The sequence below is a fragment of the Punica granatum genome, chromosome 8 (assembly GCF_007655135.1).
Source record: "Punica granatum isolate Tunisia-2019 chromosome 8, ASM765513v2, whole genome shotgun sequence".
NCBI lineage: Eukaryota > Viridiplantae > Streptophyta > Magnoliopsida > Myrtales > Lythraceae > Punica > Punica granatum.
This window is the reverse complement of record NC_045134.1, coordinates 12,016,797-12,033,669: the sequence shown is the minus strand read 5'-3', so window position 1 is coordinate 12,033,669 and position 16,873 is coordinate 12,016,797. Positions and strand designations below refer to the sequence as shown.

Genomic DNA, 16,873 nt, shown 5'->3' with positions numbered 1-16,873 from the left:
TCGAGGCGCAGGAAGGAGGCCAAGCGCGACATCCCTTACCAAAATGAAAGAAAGATCGGCTTAGGACTTATCAATGCAAGTAACACCCTAATTTTGAAAATTACATGATGTATGCATGCGGAAATGTAAATGCCCACGGCTTGATTAAATTACAAGGTGTATGTACATGTCTCTCAAAAATGGGAAAAGACACAAATGGCGCGCAGGCCGACTCGATGGACTGTTGTTGAAGTCGAGTTGGAGGCTAGCATGGAGGTTTAGCACGATGCATGGTTTCGGTAATACAAGGACCGTGCTATCTAGGGATGGGAGCTCCCGACTCAAGGGTGTCAATTCCTTGAAACCGAGCGGGATTCTTTTCAAGGCCTAAGCGACAGTCGAACTGCGCGCCGTACCCCTACTTCGAACCCCTATCTAACCTATGCTCCTATTACCGGTCGTGGGACGCGACCCATAGGTACCTAGAAACTAGTATGATATGCAATGCATGTGCATAAATTAAAGTGCGTAAAGTAGATAAGCGGGAAATTACGAAAAACGGTAAATAAACAAGCAAACAAAGCAAGCGGGAACCGGCCCGAACCCTTTAAATGTCCCCAGTGGAGTCACCAAGCTGTGCGCACCCGAATTTTCATCTCGTCGGGGGACGCGTGCGCGAAGCCTAATGCAACGCGGCTTGGGAGTGTCCACCTTCCCGGGGACGTGCGACGGACGCACGTGAGAAGGAGTCGCCACTTGCCATTTTACGACCAGAAGGTCGAGGGCCAGCAAGTTACCCGGGTTTAGGGGTACAAGATACACCTAATTGCTAAGGCATATGGTCTACGAAACCCGAGGTTCCAAATTCGGGGGTTCTGTTACATGCGAGCCTATATCTCGCATGCCCTATCGGTACTCTAGCTTGTCTAGGCTTGCCATTTTTTATTTAATTACCGCTTAATTAAGTTCCGCTCATCTTACGCGTTTTGACACCGTAAATTCGAAAAAACTCTCCAACCATTCGCTATCCGATCGGGACTCTTACATGAATAAATGTACAACATAGAACCCTCACATTGTTATCTCAAATAAAAATACATATTACAACGACTGAGTCCCGATCGGTTCGCGTTCGGTCATTATTCCACTCGTGCTCACCGTGTGGTTTGGAAAAGACTGAAAATTAAATTAGGATGCGCACTCGGTGTATGGGAGCATTGAACCCCGTGATCGACGGTTAGGGGCGTTGGACCCGTGTAAATCGTATCCTAAGGATCGGGCTCGATCCGCATAACAAACAAGTGCGAGAATGTAACAAGCAAACACAAATAAACAAACAATGAGGTTTTGTTATTGCCGAATTTACGTGAATTAAACGATTATTAACCGGGGTATCTTGGCATACAAATCCTACCCTAAAACAAACAAAACAGGATGATAGAGAAAGGATGTAGCATTCGGCATTATTTTTGTGGACCCGACAAACACAATGTTTGTAATCGAGTCTCGGATGTGTGTGTTGTTTTTAGAATTTCCTGTATTGTGACAGTGTGGCCTTTACAGATTAGGAGTGTTCTTTTTGTCTAAAGCTCGAAACCTAGCCCTTTGCTCATTCATTTGCCCATGTTTAATTAAGCCGAGTTTGTAATTAATTTTTTTTCGTGTTTTGACCCATTCTAAGCACAAACCTACCCTAGGGTGATGACAGATCAAGAACTGGTAATCATGCCCTTAAACCGAAAAATATGTGTGTGTATGGAAAGTAGAGATTACGTGACACGTATCTCGGTGCTTTTGAAATTGTGAATTTTAAAAGAGCATGACTACAGTTTTTGAACTGTTAACGCGATTATAGATTATTAACCGATTCGTGCAATTCACTTAAAAGAGGTCAAATGATTTTAACTTAGCCAAATTCATCGTCCTAATTACCCCGTGTGTGGAATCTTTTAGGTTAATTGGAATTTTACCAAATGCTTTTAGTCTACGGATTTCGAGCTGTCGGAATGGCCATTAGTGAACCGTCCGATAAACTCTAATTTCCAACGGTCTTGAAATTAAACTTTTGATTTTAGGCCGAGTTTACATTATTAAACCGATTCGTGTGAGGTTTCGAATTAAACGAGAAAATAAAGCACTTAAACACGGATCAAGAGCACATCATCACGTCAAACACGACAAACATACAAATTTTATACAATCGGTGCCGCCATGATCTTGATGAACACATACAAACATACACAAACATAATATAAATGAAATCAAATAAACGGCACCGATTCATGAAAAAATAAAAAAATCATGCAAAGAATATTATCATGTTGCATACATATAATTACATAAACAAAAATATTTAAACGAGGCACATGTGTTGTCGGTCGGGAATCCAAGTAGGAAAGGGATTGGATATCTCTGGAAAATGTTCGAGGACTGATTTGGACAATTTTAAAAGAACAGGGACTGATTTGAAAATTTCAGAAAGTTCAGGGACTGATTTAAAAATTTTGGAAAAATTCTGGACTTTGCAAAAATTACTGGAAATGACCCAGGACTTATCTGAAACTGATTTGGAAGCTCAGGGACTATTCTGAAAAATAAAATGTTGCGGGGACGAAACTGTAACGACATGAAAAGTTCCGGAACTGATTTAGAAAATTATGAAAATTTCGAGGACTGATCTGGAGATATTAAAATGACCGGGACTTGACTGGAAATAATTTTAAAATTCGGGGCGGATCTGAAAAAGGCGAAAATGGCCCCGGGACCAAACTGAAACGACTTGAAAAGTTCCTAGGAAAGGTTAGAAAATTCTGGAAAATCCAAGGACTGATTGAAAAATATTAAAAATGGCCGGGACTTAACTAATAATAATTTTAAAATTCGGGGCAGATCTGAAAAAATAAAAAAAAGCGTCCTCTGTATTGAAATGAGACAAAACGAAAAGTTCGTAAAATCGAGTTTGCGACAAATCCGATCACCCACACAGCCCCAATAGCATTCATTTCTCATCATATTCATCCAAGCAAACATAGGCATTCAGAAAATGAGCCCTAAACATGCTACTAAGTAGAGGATTTACCTAGTTCGGGAAGTTGAGGGGTGATTCTGTAAATAAGAAAAATGAAAAAAAGTCAAAAATTGCTGGGCAAGTCGGGCCGGGCCGTGACGGGCTGAGATCTGGTAGGATGGATTGGGCCAAACTGGGCCGAGGGAGCTCGGACGGGCCGCGATCAAACTGGGCTGAGAACCACTGGATTGGGCCGAGTGGGCCGACGCGACTGGGCCGCTGCTGAACGCGGGCTGGGCCGAGGAGATCTGGACTGGGCGACTGGATCCGGACCGGGTTGCTACCTGCGCTGGCCCGGAGAGAAGTTGACCCGGTTAGCAAAAAACGAAATAAAGGAGAGGAAGGGATCCAGTTCGGGGCGGCCGAGCGGCTCGGGTGGTGGCGAGAGGCGAGCTGGAGGCCGGACGAGGGGCTAAGGGAGCCGAGGTCTGAGAGAACGTGGGAGCTGAAGGCCGAGCGTGAACTGAGGGAGTTCGGGCTGTAGGAGGGCGAGTCGGGTTGTGGCAGACCCGACTAGTGCAGACAACGTCCGAGAGGAAGGGCTGGGTGGCTCCGATGGCTTCGGCGGTTTGCACGCGAACTCCCGGTTCCCTGGGGCCTCCGGCGACTTGTTGGACGTGGCTCAAGTACTGGCAAGGGCTGGGTTAACCTGCACAGTCGAGGAAAGAGAGGTCCGTGTATCTTTGGGAGAGGAGCTGACGATTTTCTAGGGCAAGGGGGCGAGGATGAACGAGCTGAGAGCGTGAGGGTTTTCTAGAGAGAGTCTGTGGTAGGAGCTGTGGGCTTTTTCCGGGAGGAGTCGAGCCGGAGGTGAGGTAAGAGAGGGCTATCGGGAATTGTTCGTTAGGGTTTTCTTTCGGCAACCGACGGTTCCATCCGAGAGCAGCTAGGGTTTCTTTTCTTTTTTGGATTTTCCGGGAGTACTCGAGCTGAGAGAGCGTGAGAGAGAGTCGGAGATTTTTTTTCGTCCCCGGTCTTCTTCTTTTCGCGGAGAGGAAAGTTAGGGTTTTTATTGCTAGGGTTTCCATTCTTGGCTCAGCTGAAGGGATTGAACGGCTAGGGCTTCGGGCCGAATGAGCTGAGGGAGTGAGCCGCTAGGACGAGCCGTGATCTAGAGGTGATGGAGCGTGAAGAAATCCAGTTGGGAGGATCGGGGGTGTGGTCCCGGAAAAAAAAAAACGAAACGGCTGAAGAGAAGAAGGAAAGAAGAAGAAAGAAAGAAAAGGAAATGGCGGGAAAAAGGGGCAACGGTCAGATTCTGACCGTTGCCTTTGACTTGCTTTTTTTTTTTTTTTCAACGGTCGGTCAGAGTTGTCTGACCGACTCTGACCGGCCCTGCCACTTTGTTCCTTTTTTTTTTAATAGAAATTCAAAAAATTCGAAAATTCAAGTTTAACGCGCGTAGAGATTAAAATTCTCGTCTTTGCAATTGGGTGTCGAAAAATTAATCCGAGATTGGCATTGTGTTCAGAAAAATTCATGGATCAATATTACGCAATAAAATATTTTTCGGCCTTAATTTTAGTCCTGAATTTTAAAAATTGACGTTGGCGCACGTAAAATTCAAGGACTACCCATGGCGTATTTTTTTGAAAAAAAATGGTAAATTGGCGCTAAATTGAGGAGATATTCTATCCCCAAAAGTCGCGAGTGCTCAAGCAATTAACCAGAAATACTTCCCTCCGATGGATGGTAAAAATGACGATTTTGCCCCTCTGGAACCGGTGGACCGAAATTGGGTGCTGACAATGATGATGAAGTCAGTGAAGGTGTTGGTGATGGTGACAGGAAGGGGAGGGAGTAGCCATAGCTGTATGTCTGTAGGTTGTGGAGGAGAGAATCGCCACATCAGATTACGTTTGCCCCGTCACTGCAGTTACCCTGTCACGTCAATAAAATTGACAGACTTGTGGACGGATGTTAGATTTGGTTTAACGTCAGCAAGTTGCTGCTAGATTTGGGAAAACAAAAAGTCGATGCTAGATTTGAGAGTTTAGTGAAAGTTCATGATTTTTTACGTGATTAACCCAAAAAAATATGAGTTACTAACAAGTTGTTGGTAAAGTAGTAAATAGCACATCAACCCTCGTAAGGAAGATAATATAAGTTCAAATTTTGAAAAATACATTTGCGAGAATAATGTTTTTTACAATTTTTCTCACAAAAAAAAAGAGTAAATTTTCGTACCAAAGTAAAAGAAAAGGAACACATACATGGTGTTTAAACTGATAGAGTTGACCTAGATCACGTTTCATTTTAAGTTTTTTTTTTTGGGTGAACACCTTAAGTTATTTTCTCTAGGGAAACTGTTATATGAAATATAACATGAAATTCACATGGATATGAATCATGCTATAATATGATATGCTTTGTCCTTGCATTTTATGTTGCTCAAAGAAAAACATATTGCATTTGTTAAGGATCTGAGTCTCATATCGGAATAATAAGGAGAAAAATTGGATTTAAGATAATTGGATCTACCATCCTATAATCTTAAACTTTTGGGTTGGACATGGTCTCAATCCCTTATAGGTTTAGTGGCTTTCAAGAGCATTCATGAGCTCAAATCATGCCATATTTCTCCAAATTCAATTTATGAGCTTAATCATGAGAAAATTTTAAAAGATCCTACCTCATAATGATGTGGTGAGGAAGAACCGATAAACTTGTTTAAATTAAGAAAACTTACAACAATTAATCGAGTGATTAACACTTATTATTTAGTTTATTACAATTTTATTAGTACTTTCTCACATCACATGACGAGATCGGATCACCGACTAATCTCTCCATTTGGGGTATTGGTGGCCTAATTGTGTATGTTTCAACAAGACATTGTAGGAAATTAAACGAGCGAAATAATTATTATAATGAGCAAACTTGGTATGGATGGAAGCTATTACATCATAGCACTTGGTGATTTATCTCAATTTAAACGAAAACATGCCCTGCACAATTAATCCTTTTACTATTTGTTTACACCCGTTTTTAATACCTAACAGCCTTTTACAAGCCCGTGTCGGATGTGATGCTCAAAGGGGATTAATCGATTGAATTTGGGTTCAATTAAGGCTTGTGGCTCGACATTTTCACTATGGACACACCAAGAGGCCCATGCATAGAAATGGCTCAGGATTGAGGACTCGAGGACTTGATTCAAAGAGTCATGGCATTGCGCAACTTGGACAGCCGTTAGATGCGTTGGGGGTTCGAGGAAAAGTCGTGAAAGGTTTCAGCTGGGCTGGTCCAATCATTTAGCTGAAGGGCTGGCTGTTAGCTCACATCGTGGAGGGGATCTTGGTTCTTTCCAAAACAACAGTATTGCATGAATCTTGACATGCACGAGTATAAGTACGTTACTCTACATGGCAACGGAGATTGTTGCCTTGGCTCACGCATTAGAGATGGAGGGTTGCGCGACATATACGATCATTAGCTAAGTAAGTGAATTAGTTCGATCTTTTTCCTTACTGAGGTTAATGAGTTCATGTAAAGCAGGTGAGGTACGAATGGTGCCTTGATCCGTCGTTTGGGGATGTTTCCTTGGACAGAGGTTCGCTTATATGGAGGTTGCTGGAATGTTTAGCAAGTGTATCATCTCAACTTGGCAATTTCCTTATGTTTAGCTTGATGGATATTCATATTTCCTAGTTTAGCTAGCTTCTAGGATAGTACATTTTATTTCTTTTTATTTTTTATTTCCCTGTAATAAAGCCGAATTTTTGCTCGATTAGGGTTCCGCGGTCTATCCTATAAAAGTTAGAAGGTGCCATCATTGTAAACTTTCTGGACAACGCAAACACAAACTGGCTCTACGCCGACATATCGTTACTTTTTCTTTACAATTTTTGTCATTTCAATTCCACATTGTTATTCAATATCTCAATACCTGCTTTGCACCATTCAATATCTCTTTGCGCACACCATGCTCTTCCGATATCTACCTTCCCACACATGCATATTCTCGTAGCGCACCTTTCATCTTACATCCAGAGCTCTCGGTTCCATCCTCTCCACCGTTTCTCGCTTCCGGGCAAGGATAAGGTAATCTCTTCACTTCGGCTTCGAGTTACTTGCATCCGGTGCAAGTTAAACTAGGTAATAAGAATTTTTTCTTTCTGATATGATTTTTCGTTTTTTTTTCCTTTTCTTGGAGGGGGTGCTGGAGTATGACAAACTCATAATTGGAGTTTAATCAGTTAATTAGATTTTTTTATTAATATAATATTAAATGTCTTTATTCGGAATTCAAAGAATTGTGTGTGTTAATGGCGGGACAATCAAAAGGATGGTCAATCATGAGCCCCGGATATGAAAAAAATACATAGGTGGAAGCATTTAAGTAAATGAATGGAAAACTCCTGCGAACTTTTTTCGGTGTGGACCGAGTATCCAGAAATCCAATTGGACCCTTACTAATTTAGTCAAGCCGGCTCGTTTCATTAAGGAGTAGAGCTCTTACATCATGAATTTTCTACATTCATAAGGACTCAAACTTGAGACCTTACTTAAACGGAACAAGCTGCGAATCGCTTGAATCAACCCATATTAGTTAGAATTAATTTATCTAGGCTAGACTTAGATCGCTGCAATACTTTGAACCAATCCGGACCTACTTGCAGTGGCATCATGAGGGAACCCATGTTACTATCTGTAAAAGTATGCCAGTTGAACTACATGATCATAGCCCAGCTTGGCATGTCCAATTAGTTCAACCTGAACTGAGCCGTTCCAAATTTTATTTTGCCCTAATTACATGTATGTAACTGAACCTACTTAGCTTGGAAACCTTACCAAACCGAACCAAACTTTAGGTTTGGTTGAAACAAAAAGTTTTCAAAACATTTCAAAGTATGTCCTTCAGTGTTCACATAATTAAAGTTCACTCTTTCTCCAATGATATCAAAAACTACAAGTCAATGTGGCGAGCAACGATGTACACCTCAACATGCGCTTCTTCGAAATGACAGACTTGAAGAGCAATTTTTTTCCCGATGTATAAAGGGATATAGGCAATTGGGCTCATGTTCAATCTAAAATTTTATATTAATAGGTGGTTGTATCCAACCCTTTATAAATTCAAAGGTTTCTTCTTATTTGTCTAGCGGAGGATCACCTAGAATCCTTAATTCCCGTCCTCATACACAACGGGGATGCCAATATGAAATTCTCTCTCTGACACGTTTCATTTAACATTGGCTGAGGAAGAAACGTTGGAAAGAGCGGGAAGAGAGTGTGGCGCAAATAAAAAAAAAGGGATGTATGAGAGAGGAGGGAAAGAGCCGTGACTAGGTAATTATCATTAGGAATTTATAATTTATTAAAGTATATATTGCGTGGGCGATTTCAAAATGTAAAAATGAGACGAAATGGACCTAAGGCCTTTAAATAGTAGGGAAGAGATATTGGCCAAATTATATATATGGTGAATTGTACTGAGCCATGTCGATCACATTTACTATTTTTTTTTAATATACATTAACTGAGTTGTTATTAACAAAATGTAGAACGTTGCAGATTACATAAAAATGCATGAATGAGATGGTACTGTTATACCTTTCAAGTGTAATAATGTTCATCATCAGCCAGAATTTAATGAATGAAATATTTTAATATGACCATACATGTTACATCAATATGTTTGTGGAAACTAGTAGGGTTAATCGCTTTGCTTGTGATTGAATATTCTTCTCAATGCAAATCAGTTAGGATTTGTTCTCAAGGTGGTGCTGGTGGAAATGGTAGTGGTGTTGTTCTCCTGCAGGGCCACCCGGAGCTCCTCCCCCGGCTTCCGCATTGGTACCGAAACCCTCGGAGGTCTCAGTAATATCCAAATCTTTATTATGGCTCCCTTTGCTAACCTTCTCATCCTTCTTAACCTCTTCGGAAATGTGGATATCATCCTCGATCGATAGTACGACCGCTTCGGTCCCATGCAGCCCTTTCACAATTTTCTCTTTTACCTTGCGGTGCTCGTCGAAGTGAATGACCTCGGTTTCTTTCCGCGTCTTCTTCTTCCGCTTCTTGAGGAAGCAGAACAAGGCTGCCGCAAGGAATGCACCGAAGAGGAGGCCCCCGCATGAGATGACCACGACGATTATGACCGTGTGGTGGGGGTGGTCTGGGGCAGGCGGTGGTGGCAATGGGTGCGGTGGTGGGTGGATGTGTGGTGGCGGGGGAGCAAACGGGTGGGTATGGGGAGTTGGTGGAGGGAGGACGTGGGGTGGTGGCGGGGCCACAGGATGGGGGACTGGTGGTGGTGGAGGGAGAACATGAGGCCACGGGGGAGGGAACTTATCCGGCTGCGGTGGAGGTGGGTGAGTGGCGGCTGCTGGTGGCTGTTGGAAGTATGGGAAGCTGAAGGTGATGCCTTGAGGAGATGCCATACTTCTTTAGCTCAATTGATTGGTCGTGTTTCCTGAGTTTGAAGAATGTGAGAATCCATGTCTCTATTTATATCGTTCATTACATCAAATATAAAATCTTCCTGTATTTCTTTTATAGATGGTTCTATTTCCTCTCTAATCATAAAAAGACTTAGCTGCCATTCTAAGAACGGTTTTTGATTTGTTTGCATCGGAAAACGGTTCTTTCATAGTTTTTCATTTCATTAGTATTTTCCTACTTAAATTTGAATGTGAATCGTGCCATAGAAATAGTGAATTGAAGGATATAATATGTATGCTTGCCCTTCACAACACACAAGCGCTTCATAGGTAAGACAAGGATGTTTGCTAACTTGGCTTTTTTTTTCTTTTTTTTTTGTTTTTATATGAAAGAGGTTCCTCAGGAAATAGAAATATAAGTAGAGGAGGACAAAGTGGTCCCACTGACGAGAATCAAATCTAAAATCTTTAGATTCTGGACAACGACATATGCCACCACACAACACTTATTTTCTCTCAATTTTTCACAGGTTTCTCAATTTCTTGTTGGCACTCTACTCTTATTCATAAAGAGTAAGACTTGGCGCATAAACAAGAAATGGGAAGTCCTGGTAACAAGTTACGTTCCAGTACAAGGAGACTAATGGGATTAATAGGAGATATAAAAAGAGCAAGAGGATTAAAAGAAGTTGTAATACAGTGGCACACGCCCTCACTTGCCGACCTAGAGGTCACAGGTTTGATACCTAGTAGGACTATTCGTGTCCTTTTATCAATTATTTAGGATTTCTCTTTCATTGTATTAGATCTTATGCCTCCTTTATAACCGAAAAAAAAAAGCAAGTGGGCACAAGAGATTTTTATTGGTAAGAGTCGAATAATAATAAAATGAAAAATAGACTGAACTAACTGGAATAATTTACTGAACATTGTCCCTCTTAGAATGAATCTTGAGATTCTGGTTTTTAACCAACAAAACATTTAAATTTTCATCTCATTACATTTTACTTGCAAATCAGATGCAGGAACAGTAACAAAGAATATCTCGTCTTCGCAACCACTTATGTTGCTTTTTACTAATCATTTTTTTTTTAACTAAAGTAGTATATAGAAGTGTCAAGTTAGCACGGTGAACGGTACCCAAATATCTGCCACGCCAACAAAAATTGGATGGTAAATGTTATGTTTTAAATGTAAGGGCCGTCTTAGTGTTTTTAGGATATTATATAGTATATTTAGTGGGATTAACCTTAAAATAAATGAATCTATTTTTGTTTTTTTTTTGGGTAGTGGAGTCAATAGTTTAATCCATATAGAAAGAGGATGAGGTATAGTAACATTTTCGAGACCAGAAATAATGAATTTGTTGTTTGTATTAATATTCCAGTTTATTGGACATCATTTCATTTGATTTAGGATCTTATATATTTTTTCAAATACATCAATTATATAAAAAAGAATTAAGTAACTATATATTTTCATCTTATTGTACGGATAATATTACAATTTTACAAAATCATCCCTTTAAATTACTTGCTACATTAAAATAAGTGGATACATAAGTTGATTAGTAAATTAAATAAGATTAACTCATTCTATTATAGTGTTCGTATTTTTCTAAAATTAATTAGTTAAAATCTTATAGATTTATTAGCTATAACGTTCTTTCAGACAAAAAAATGCAGAGAAGAATTTAATAATAATAACAATGATGATGATGATGATGATGATAATGTTTTGCTATAAAAAAGAAAAAAAAAATTAAGACAGGATTGAAGAATCGATTAGAATCCAAGACATCATAATAGAAAATCATTTTGACACTCCAATAGCATTCATTTCACTGTTCCTTTGTTCACTAATTTTATACGAACAAAAGTTGCAAATAATGTCAATTTGAGAATAATAAATACTCTCGAGTATCAAGATGATAGCCGCCACTTTTGTACAATGTGACATGCTTTATTTCAGTATATAGATAATAAAGACATGCTAATTTTGAAATTATTTTAGAGGATGTGAGAAGAAATTAAAAGAGAAAGGGGTCATAGTGTAATAATGTATGTTCTCGCTTGGAACAAAGAAGTTATAAATTTAATCCTCGCTAATGGACTTTCCATTCTCTTTGTTTAACTTTTTATTTACTTGTATAAGCCTATGAGTGTTCTCTACAATTGAAAAAAGGGACAAAAATAAAATTATGATCAAAGTTTGCAGGGGAAATCATAACAATTATTAAAGAAAAGGTCAAAAATGAAAAACAGAAAAGAATCGCTAATGGGACTTCCCATTCTCTATGTTTTACTTTCAATTTTACTATATTAAACCTATGAATTTTCTCTGTAATCTGAAAAAGGGAAAGATAAAGTAATAATAAAAGTTTTCAGGGGAAAATCACAACAATTAGGTAAAAAAAGGCCAGAGTGTAAAACAGAAAAGAAGGGGCACGTGTGATGTTGTCCTTTCCATGGACCCATTTTAGTGTATTAGTTAATAATAATAATAATAGTTTATATGCACCATAGCTCTCTAGCTTAGCCGTTCGCTCGGTGCTCGTCTGGCTCGTAGAATGGGAACTTCATTCTTACCTTGATGGATCAAACTACCTGCTCAAGATCTTTAGGTATGGGATCTAGAATAACACCCACCATTTAGCACCTAATCTCACCCCTGTACCTCTCTACAAGTTCGTAGTCCAGCATAGTGTATACAAAGATTACGTTCCTGCTCTCGATCTCTAATCTGCCTCATCTTGTCCCGCGGACCTTGCAGCGCAGCTTTTTAAAATGATCCTCGAGACAGTCGTAATGTTCATTCATCTTGTATCACAACCAAGTAATGATAATTTATCCAATCACTAAATATACTCTATATATAATATATGTTCTTATTATAAAATAAGAATATGCGTTATATGAGAGTATAACAATTTGTATTTATAGTTAGTTAGCAAGTGTCACTAAGTGTGTATTTATAGTGTCCTTCTATGATATTCAATAAAAGTATCATCACAGAGTAAAACTGTGTCATTTTTGGAACTCTGACACCTTTTCATATGAAAAGGCGAACTATGAAAAACATAAAAGAATCGCCTAATGAGACTTCCCATTTTCTTTGTAGTCCTTATATAGCATATACGAAGATTGTGTTCTTACTCTCAATCAGCTCCATAATTTACCTCATTATTTAAATTTCCTATTCTCTTTATTTAACTTTCATTTTCTAAATGAAAATGCCAAAAATGAAAAACAGTAAAGAATCGCTAATACTTCATATTCTCCCTATTAACTTTCTATTTTCTTGTATTAAGCTTATAAGTTTTTTTGTGACTGGAAAAGGGGCAAAATATAAAAATGATAATCAAAATTTGCAAGGGAAAATCATAACAATTAGTAAAGATGTAGCCAAAAACGAAAAATAGAAAAGAAGGAGCATGTTTCATGTCGTCCTTTCCGTGGACCTTCTCTAGTGTCTTGGTTAATTAGTTAATTGCCGTCGTCTGGAACAAATAGGTTCAATGCCTGATTCCTAGTAAAACTTCCTGTAACCTCTTAATTTGAGATGCTGAGAAGTACCATTGCATTATGTCCCATTTTAATCAATTTATTTCATTTAATTCAAGCTCTAACGTTTCATGTCAACATGTCCGGACATCCTCCAAGTGATTCGAGTAATTTTAGCACTTTTCAACATTGATTTGCCAAGCAGACTAGCTTACGATAGTCTCGCTGACCGAGGAGGATTTCTACTTCTTGGAGGCGGATAACTTCACTCAAATATGATGAACCAACAAGTTGTTGATTGAGTGGTAAGCAACTATATAGGGAGAAAGCACAAGTTCAAATCTCCGAAACTCAAGGGGGACAAATAACCACGAGTTCCACATTCGGGTCTGACTAGAAGCGCACTTTCGGTTGCGTCGAAATTAGATCGGACCACTCTTGGACCTAACTAATATGATGCGCGTTTTTTGTTGCCTCGAAACTGGATCTGGCTTGATGTGAGTTCATATGAGTTGCCAAAAGCATACCGCTTTGATGTCATGTAAAATTTTTCACTGGACCTAAAAACAATTGGACTCATTTCCAACTCAAAAGATTGAGCTAACAAGTTGCGGCACTCTATCTCTTATAAACATATTAGATTCTTCTTAATTTTTTCATCCCTTATTTATAAGACTTGGTTGCGGTTCTTCCGGTCATGTATGGTCATACCACACTGTTATACTACATGGCAGTACAATATGCCAATGATAAAATGGCCGGTAAACGTGTAATCACGTGAGTAATGGTGATTGAGAAGTAGTTGTATACGATTCACACGTGAGATATTTTTCATGATTAGGGGTAATAATCATACGCATCATCGTGTATACAGATGACAGCCAATGGCATCATTTACACTTGAAATCTGAAACAATCTCTCTCCAATCATCATTTGCGATGAATGGCGATATTAATTGTCAGCCCAATTCTGCTCACCCCAGTGCAGCAGCATGCTTTCCCAAGAGCAAAAGTTCTCAACACATGTACGCAACCTGTCATCATTGATCTCCATCCTCCAATGTCCATCCTCGAAGTTTGCCATCTCGGCCTGCCTCCGATCCCACTCGAGGGCGGCCTTCTGCCTCGTCCTGAGCAGGCAATACCTCTGTAGATTCCCGGGCATCGAGTCATGGACCTTCCACCATGTCTTGTGGGCTGCGTCGCTTGCAAATTCCCGATAAAATCCCACATTCCAGTTACAGTCGTAGTCCCGGAAACAAAGCCATGGCTTATGTCCCAAGTAGTGGATAACGTATAGAGCGGGAGGGTCCGCCCCAAACAGGTCGGTCTTCCGCCTTTTGCTCTCCTCGCTGTCTCCTTCCCAGAAATGCTTCAAGAAGTTCATGCGTCTCGGCATCCGGTGCCACCATGTGAACATCTCGTTCAAGTACCCTTGGTCACCTCCATTGTAGGAAACAATCTCGTCGATGTGATCCATCAATAGATCGAACGTGCAATTGCAGGGCTCGATCACCATCACCCCCGAGTTGAAGAGCGTGGCATTGTTTCCCCTGGCAGAGATTTCAAGCATTCCGAAGAGGAAATCTATGTTCCTGAGGACAAGGAGGTCGGCGTCGATGAAGACTATCTTGTCATAGTCAGTCAGCTGCCAGAGGCGGAACTTGCTATAGTTCCACTCGTTGTAGGACCCTTCCTGGGCCCTTGGGTTCCTTATCCTCTGAATCGTGTAGATTTTCCAGCCTGCAGCCTCCAGGCCTACTCTGTCATCATCGCTGATTGTTTCATCGACAAGTGCCACAAGGTCCCTGTTTGAGCCGGTGGCTCTTATGCTCTGTGCTGCAACAATAGCCCCGCAGACATAAGCTTGGGCAGAGTGAAGGATTGTAGCATAGGCTTCTCGACCTGATCCCTCCGAATAAAATGGCCCTATATATCACATACAAAATATATACTAAGTCCGTATGTCAGTTGCGATTTATGTGACCCGACTCAACAGGAAAAAAAGGATGCTGTCTATGTTTTGTTATATAAATTGATGATTAAGTCTGAAGAAACACCTACTTTCCTATTAAGCCAACTTAGCTGCACTTCGGGGAGTTTTAAATCTGATCGAAGAAGCATCTATGCCAGAATAGATTTTCACTCATCAGAAAATGAGTGCGATTACTAAAAATTAAATCATTTCGCATCATTGTCCACTAAAAACCTTGCTAATTGACAAAAGCATCAACAGAAAAACCCATTTTTCTGTCAGCAAGAAATATTTCTTCGTCGATGTAAACCAAAAGCAACGAGGAGCCTTTGTTCGCTTGATCCCGTTAACAGCCATCGGCACTTTGCAGTTGCAGATAATAATCCAAGACTTGATAAAAGACTGATTTGCAAGAATAATTCTCATTAAAATTAGCTGCTACGGTATATGCAGTAAAGCTACCTTCAGGCTCGATAGGCAAGGCCAGTTCACAAGATCCGATGGGAAGCCGAACCTTTTCTAGCAGCCTAAACGGGTCGGGCTTGTAAAGCCAAGCATTCCCCTCTCGAGCAACTAATTCCTTGCATGAGAAGAGATTCGGGATCGGGAAGTGATCGGTCACGAGAAGCACATGAATTTGATGCTGAATTTTGGAAGATGCAGCGAGTCGAGCAGCTTCGAGCTGCAAGTGCAATCGAGCCACGTCTCTCGAGGATCTCCCTGATGGAAGCTTCACAGCAATGAGATCGATCCTCGGTTTATGGGGAACTTGAAGTTGAGGAAGAGAAGGGCAAGAGGGAATCACCGACTCTTCTTCTTCATCTATCCATTCGGGATATAGCATCTCCCATGTTAAGTTTCCAGGAGCACGTTCTAGGTGCAAGATGAGTTGCTCGGTCTCTGGAAACAGTTGCTTCCACTGGCCAATTTCTTTCTCATCAAAGTTTAGCAGTCCAATTCCTGGATACTCGTCTAAATTATTTAGCTTCTCGATAATTCTTGAGATTTCATCCCAGTCGATGTTTAAAGAGGATAAGTATCGAGGATCCTGGGCAAGGCTCTCTGCTGTTTGAGTCTTCAGAGAGGCCAGGCTATGCGGACTGTATTCGTTTAAGGTCAATGCAAAATCAATTATGGAGCCGAGAAAAAAAAAATCCAAGAAAGCAAAGGAGAAGGATGAATGTACCGAGGGGAGGAAGTGGAGGGAAGATCGGCGATAAAAATCGTCGAAGAGTGGTATAGTGTTCGGAAAGATCCCCACAAGATGAAGATGAGGAGGAGGCTGAAGGTTGGTTTCTTGCAGTTAAGGTCCCAATCTCGAACGGGAAGGTGGACAGCAATTTCCACATCTTTGAGATACTTCTTCTCAGTCTCTCTCCGGAAGTTCTCTTCTTCTCTGCACCACAAAATAGACGATCCAATGAGCAAGTCGACAATGTCAGAAATTTTCTGCAAGAACTTATGATCATAGCCGGTTCCTGCACTTCATATTCTTGGAAAAAGAATGCAGTCGAAGAACAGCATTTGTGTTTTACTGAAACAACCAACTTAGATTCGATGAGAACCAGAGCAAAGACGGTAACTACGTCTGGTGCAGCCGACGTAAGCTACACGGATAAGGCCTATTTACCGAATATGCATCCCTGGAGTATTGGAATTTACGGGAAGAAACGCTATCAAATAGAGTAAAACAGAGCGAATGACTTAACGGTGACGAAGCGGAGGCTCTGATTCTGGGTTCGATGGGGCTAGATGCGGGTCCGGCCATTTCCACTTTCAGTTGGAGCCCGTGGGAGGGAACATCAACCGTATTAGAATATATTTCCCTTTCCAAAAATAGAAACAAAATCCTAAATCGAAAACGGTAAGAATGAGATTGGGCAGAGCTGGAACAGAGGCGAGCACCAATGAAACAGAGGAAAGAGCAGAGTCAATGTTCTGATTTTTATGTGGACAGTCAATG

General features: G+C 40.5%; 2 protein-coding genes across 2 annotated transcripts; both read right to left on the bottom strand.

Annotated features, from left to right (window-relative positions):
• Positions 1 to 8,507: 8,507 nt before the first annotated feature.
• LOC116189507 (proline-rich receptor-like protein kinase PERK1) lies at positions 8,508 to 9,498 on the bottom strand. Its single transcript, XM_031519193.1, has one exon. It carries the CDS (start codon positions 9,430 to 9,432, stop codon positions 8,752 to 8,754), a length of 681 nt encoding a protein of 226 aa, XP_031375053.1. The 5' UTR covers positions 9,433 to 9,498; the 3' UTR covers positions 8,508 to 8,751.
• A 4,244-nt stretch (positions 9,499 to 13,742) lies between these two features.
• Positions 13,743 to 16,873, bottom strand: LOC116189505 (putative UDP-glucuronate:xylan alpha-glucuronosyltransferase 3). The gene is made up of 4 exons (XM_031519191.1): positions 16,620 to 16,873; positions 16,097 to 16,306; positions 15,373 to 16,010; positions 13,743 to 14,864 (listed from the first exon to the last, which is right to left on the bottom strand). The coding sequence occupies exons 1-4, from the start codon at positions 16,676 to 16,678 to the stop codon at positions 13,888 to 13,890; spliced, it is 1,884 nt and encodes a 627-aa protein (XP_031375051.1). The 5' UTR covers positions 16,679 to 16,873; the 3' UTR covers positions 13,743 to 13,887.